Source organism: Chenopodium quinoa, unplaced genomic scaffold (genome assembly GCF_001683475.1).
Source record: "Chenopodium quinoa cultivar QQ74 unplaced genomic scaffold, ASM168347v1, whole genome shotgun sequence".
NCBI lineage: Eukaryota > Viridiplantae > Streptophyta > Magnoliopsida > Caryophyllales > Amaranthaceae > Chenopodium > Chenopodium quinoa.
Window position 1 is genome coordinate 2,965,751 of NW_018742815.1, and position 6,251 is coordinate 2,972,001.

General features: G+C 37.2%; 1 protein-coding gene across 1 annotated transcript; it reads right to left on the minus strand.

The window, feature by feature from the left end:
• Window positions 1-948: 948 nt before the first annotated feature.
• On the minus strand, window positions 949-4,326 carry LOC110725423. The gene is made up of 3 exons (XM_021904904.1): window positions 3,175-4,326; window positions 1,839-2,426; window positions 949-1,704 (listed from the first exon to the last, which is right to left on the minus strand). The coding sequence occupies exons 1-3, from the start codon at window positions 4,324-4,326 to the stop codon at window positions 949-951; spliced, it is 2,496 nt and encodes an 831-aa protein (XP_021760596.1).
• Between the last annotated feature and the right edge of the window lie 1,925 nt (window positions 4,327-6,251).

Sequence of the window (6,251 nt, forward strand, 5' to 3'; positions counted from 1 at the left end):
ACGTGGTACGACATTTGGTGAAAAGTTAAAATACTATACGATGTTGTCTTGTGGCCTAATGATATGTTTATTATTGGGTATTTTATTGAAAATAAAACTCTAAACTAACCATCTTATTCTAAAATTCTATCCTAATTTGATTGAAAAAAGAATTTTTAACTAATTTTTTTTATCTTATGAATCTATTCAAATCTATCCAAGGTGGCGCGACACTTGACGAAAAACACTTGGCGAAAAGTTAGAATGTCAAGTGTCACTATTTCGTGACCTGTCTAAAAGTTTAGCTTTATATATATATATATATATATATATATAATATAATATAATATAATATAATATAATATACGATCAATTCCTTTCTTTTCTTTTCTTCTTTCCCCTTCTTCATCCAACTCTGTTTCCTACGACAACAACAACAACAGCAGCAGCAGCAGCAGTGGCAACAACAACAACAGCGCCAATAGCAGCAACAACAACAACAATCATAAGGTTTTTCCGGAGAACTAGTAACATGTTGTACTAAAAATGTGCATGATCAAGATTGTACCAAGTTTTTGTTGTACCCTGATTTTGTTTTTTTTTTGTCGGGCAACTCGAAGGCTCTGCTTTTACCGGTTTACCCTGCTTGAGTTCATATTCCTTTCTCATAATGGATAGAATTCGGACAAGCAAGTAGTAATAGTGTAACAACATTTGGAATGGATAGTAATTAGTAAGAACTAGCATGTTATGATTTGGAAAGTTGAATTAATAATATCTTGGACAATTTTTGTGAATTGGGTTTCTTTTTATAGGCTCAATACCTTTTTATGGAAAAACTTGGTCTATTTAGTACATTTTTTTTTGGTGCAATAGAGGGGCAAGCCCCAAAGACAAAACAAGCTAAAATAACAAAAGCAAAAGCAAAGCAGAAAAAACTAAAATAGAAAAATTAAAACCAAATTAAAGCTAAGATCTTCCTCTTGGAATGAGCCTAGCCATAGCAACGCCACTTAAGTCCTCCAATAAAACGGCACGAAGATCCCGAGGGACCGCTCCAAAGATCAACATTTTTTGAGGAGAGTTGACACCAAAGTTAGCTAACCAATCCGCAGCTCGGTTTGCCTCCCTATAACAATGACTAACAGTCACCTTCCAACCCCGCCGCAAAATAATGGCTTTACACTTCCGGATGATATTAATAAAAGGAGAGTTGGCCGGACAAGGCTCGACTAACAAACGGACCACGACCTCCGAGTCAACCGTAAGCTGCACATATCTATGGCCCCCATTCCATGCCACCGCAAGCCCATGTAATACCCCAAGTAACTCATCTTTGGTGTTAGAGCAAACACCACAATTAGCAGCAAATATTTCATGCAATTTGCCACCACTGCCACGAATCAGACCCCCAGCTCCAGCATTCCCTGGATTACCTTTTGATGCACCATCCGTATTTAAACGAACCCAACCCACCTTAGGAGCTTCCCATCGAATGAATATTTCTTCCCTTCTTCTATTATGTTCTTCATCATAATTTAGCGGATTAACCAGGGCTCGATTAATATCTCCTACTCTGGCAAAAATAAAAGCAACTTGCTCTACTGGAATATCACTCTCTCGAGAAAAGGCCCTCTCATTGCGCCATCGCCAAATCCACCAACACGCAACAATAAAGAGCTGAGCTTTATTTGATTTAACCATCGAATTGCCTTCATCCAGATTCTTAAACAGCCACTCAGTACAAGATATAGGGGCTTGGACAGAGTGATTGCTCTATCCCAATTTTCTCCAAATCGAAGTAGCAGCAGGGCATTTGCGTAGTATATGGTCTAATGTTTCCTCCATCCCACAATTACCACATCTGTCAATTTTCGAATAAATCTATTCGAATTAGACATTAAACGGTCTCGCACAGCAAGCCAAAGAAACATTCTGATTCTCTGTGGAACAGGAGCTTTCCAAATCTTACGCCACATATTAGCAAACTCTCCAGCATCATCCCCCTGGTTACGCATGATTTTGATGGCAGAATTTAATGTAAATCCACCATAGGAAGATCCGTTCCAAAAAATCGAGTCAACAGCCTCTTCATCTTCTATTGCTTCTAAACAATCTGCAAATAACTCATATTTCCACCCTGAGTTACAATCCCAAAAATCACGATTAGGCAGATCTTGAATAGCAGCAGGAGGAGTTGGATCCGCCACATCAATTAGGGGTAGTTTCCCTGCCCATCTATGCTTCCAAAATAAAATCTTATCACCTTTTCCCACAGCCATACTCACTCCCTTTTTAAGGATATCCAAGTTCTCAGTAATCCCTTTCCATACATTCGATGAGTCAGGCTTCCTTTTGAACATATCAATATCACACTTTCCCATTGCAATACTTAGATCGGAGCACACGAGACCAAAGAGCATCGGGTTCGGTAAGGACCCTCCAACCTAGTTTAGTCATGAATGCAACATTATCTTGTCTCATCGACCGAAGACCAAGCCCACCTTCGTTTCTAGACCGAGTCACACTCTCCCAAGCAACAAGGTGCACTTTCCTATGCTCACCGTCTCCTCCCCACAAAAAACTTCTAGTTTTCTTATCAATTTCATCACATACAGCTTTAGGGACTTTTGTGGATTGCATAGTATAGTACGGAATAGACGAAAGACATGACTGAGCAACTGTATTTCGTCCAGCAAGAGATAGAGTTTTTGCCTTCCAGCTTGCTAGCTTGCAATTGATTTTATCTATGAACATACCTTGCCGGACTGCCGTGCCGGAGGCGGCAGGCGCTGATTGAGGCGACTAGGCGTCGGCGAGCAGCGGAGCAGCCAGCAGCACAGCCCGCACAGCGAAATAGCGAATTGGCTGAATTAAATTGAAGATTGCGATTGTAGTTTAATAAAATTAACTAATTAGAATGAATTAAATTGAAGATTAGAAATTAACAATAAAAATTACAAACTTACTCTTTGATGAAGAAGTGAAGAACTGGAGTTGCAGATGATTGATGAAGGATTGAAGGGAAGAGGCGAATTGGCAATGGCGAAGAGAAGAACTGAAGAAGGCTAGGGCTTGAAGTCTTGAACTGAATTCGTGTTTGGTTTTTTTTGGGGAAAACTGATTTTAATTTTTTATTTTTTTTTTAAAATAACTTAAAATTTTTTTTTGGGCCTGGTGAGTCACTTGACCCACCAGGTCTAAGCCCAAGTCCGCCAATGATTGGTAATCTTGTTTGGAAGTCCTACCATGAATAGTTGGGACCCCCAAATACCTTCCTAAATCATGAGTACAATCCATATCCAAGGTATTACAAATTGAGACCCTCATATCACAATCAGTGTTGTTAGAAAAGAAAACACACGATTTATCTAAACTGACCTTACTTCCAGAAGCTTGACAGAACTTATCTAAACACGATTTCATACATAAAGCCTGATCAACCGAAGCTTCACCGAAGAGAATAAGGTCGTCAGCGAAAGCTAAATGCGAAATATCCGGCCCATTCCTACTTGCCCTTCCAGCTTTCCACGCTCCAAATTTAACTTCATGCTCAATAAAATGAGCTAAACGCTCCATACAAATAACATAAAGGTAGGGAGATAAAGGATCTCCCTGCTTAATGCCTTTAGAAGGTGCAAAAATGGAAGTAGGTTCACCATTCCAAAGAATTTGCAAACTAGCTGAAGAAACACAACTCATGACTACATCAACCATGTTTTGTGGAAGTCTAAGCTCTAGCAAAGATTCACGAATAAAGGACCAATGGAGCCTATCATATGCTTTTTCGAAGTCAATTTTAACCGCCATCAATCCATATTTTCCTTGCTTTCGTCTCATCGAATGTAGCATCTCTTGGACAATTATGATGTTATCGGTGATTTGACGCTTAGGAACAAAACTACATTGCGTAGGAGAAATCAAACTCGGCAAAAGAGGCTTAAGCCGGTTTACAATAACCTTCGTCACAATTTTATAGGTAATATTGCACAACCCAATCGGCCTAAAGTGATTCGGCCTCTTAGGAGTATCACCCTTTGGAATTAGGACTAGAAAAGCGTCATTCAATCCCTCCGGGAAAGAAACACCCTCTAACACATCCTTAACTAGTCGAATCAAAATTGGAGCAACTAATTCCCAATATCGTTGAAAAAATAGAGGTTGAAAGCCATCCGAACCCGGGGCTTTAAAAGCTTTCATACCCATAAGAGCCCTTTTTATTTCACAGCCATCGAAAGGCCTGTTGATAAGACTCCAATCTTCCTGAGCAATGTATGGGAATTGATCCACTAGTAATCTATCACCAGTAAACACAGAGGGCTCTTCCTGAAACAAAGCCGCCTCCATCATTGGTGGCAATCGCATACACTACCGCCTTCCACTACTGGCAGTACCAATTTTTTCCAACCTACTCCATGTGCCGCACTCTATTTCCACCTCCTCATGACCAACAATGATTCTTACATTGTCCCATTGGTTTTTCTACACATAATCACATAGATTTTGTTTTGGTGGTGGTATACTAGAATAAGGTCAACTTTTGCACATCTCTTTTGTTATCAAGTTGGCTTCTCTTATTGTTGCAGCACTTGGAATCTTTGTGGAGTAATGATTCTTGCTACCTAGGTTTCTCTTTTGAGAATTGATTAATTTCAAGCGGTGGAATTTAATATTTTTCTTGCGCAATTTTATTTGTTTTTCTTCAATTGTGATTTCACGTAGTAGTGTAGTGTCTTCTCCCCGATGATGGTTTGATCCCTTAGCTTCTTCTTCTCTGGATCTGCAACTTAGCCCAAGTCTGTGTGCGACTCTTCTCCTTCTCCTCCGGCCTAGCAGTGCTTATCTCTACTCTACGTAGGTCGTGCCTATTGCTTCTCAACGTCATCACCGGCACATGTCTACTACTTCCCTTTTGATCATGGGTTACCATATTATCCTTATTACCGCTCGATGTGTGATTCAGATTCAATCTGAGCATCCGATTTTCTCCCGCTCCGACTGCGGGGGTGTGATAGAGAATATCCATAGAATATTCTCATCTTAGGTTTAGGATATATTTTGTATAAGATTATCTTTAATATCTATACATATCTTAGCCTAATATGATTAGGTTTCTCATTGTAACCCTATAAATATTGATCAATGGAAATCACTCTAATGAAGGAGTTTTACATTATCTTACACTACCTCCGGTCCAAATTACTCGCAACTTTGGAATATTTTATATCTCACAAATAATAGCCTAAAGTTGCGAGTAATTTGGACCGGAGGTAGTACATTAAGCTAGCATGTGGATAATACGGTGACGATGACGATGACGTCATGTGGAGAAATAGAATATTACGGAGTATTGAAAAGTCTTGTTCGGAAAGAGAAGATTTCCTTAATGAATGGTATCACCACATTTAAAAACAAATACACATATCTGTTAATTAAAAAAAAAACACACACACAAATACACATCTGTGTAAAAAATAAATAAATAAATAAAAGCTTAGGACGAAAGACACATTTGCAAAATAAGTACATCTATACAATTTTTTTTTTTTTTTTAAACCATCTATACATAATTAATTAATGATGTATGTTGTCACAATTGCCCATTGGTAAGGTTTATGGGATCGTATGAATGTATGATGTCAATCAAACTACTGGCAAACATTTACATCTCTTGCAAATTTCAATCTAGAATTAATTATTATTTGATTTGGTCTAATTTGATTTAATAATTGACTAAATTTTAACCGCATTTTAATACTAATCTATAAAGAAAAACAATATTAAAATGGATTTTGTTAGATTTATTTACATTATAAATTTTCCAAATATGATTTTTTGTAATACACAATTAACAATATTTAGTAGTAAGTAAATGTAATTAAAAGTTCTGATCTGGTCTTATATGAATGTTTCCGATCTAGTGTGATCTGATCTAAATTTATTAAGTAATAAGTATCTGAAATAAATTGAATAGAATATGTTCCTATCATCCAAAAAATGTTTTATCAAACCAAGGAAAAAAAGATAAAACTCTTGAGGTAAATGTAATCCAAAAAATGTGATTGTGATGTAGACGGTGCTAATTAAATTTGTAAATTGTTCATGCCAAATTTTCATTTAGCTATAAAGAGATGTATTAAAATAAAAGTAGCATTTTTTAGCATAGATGTGTAAAAAAAAAAAAAAATATTACTCGTAGGAGACTGATGCAAAATTTAAATTTTAAAATAAAATTAACGGGAATGCATTTGTAAGAAATTTAAACTAGGTAA

Excerpts from the sequence above, each read along its gene's own strand:
- LOC110725423 (XM_021904904.1), bottom strand. The coding sequence starts at position 4,326 with ATGGAGGCGGCTTTGTTTCAGGAAGAGCCCTCTGTGTTTACTGGTGAT. Across the intron at positions 2,427-3,174 it reads CGGACTTGGGCTTAGACCTG|GTTGGAGGGTCCTTACCGAA; the intron begins GTGGGTCAAGTG and ends TGACTAAACTAG. Across the intron at positions 1,705-1,838 it reads TTCGAAAATTGACAGATGTG|AATCTGGATGAAGGCAATTC; the intron begins GTAATTGTGGGA and ends TGGCTGTTTAAG.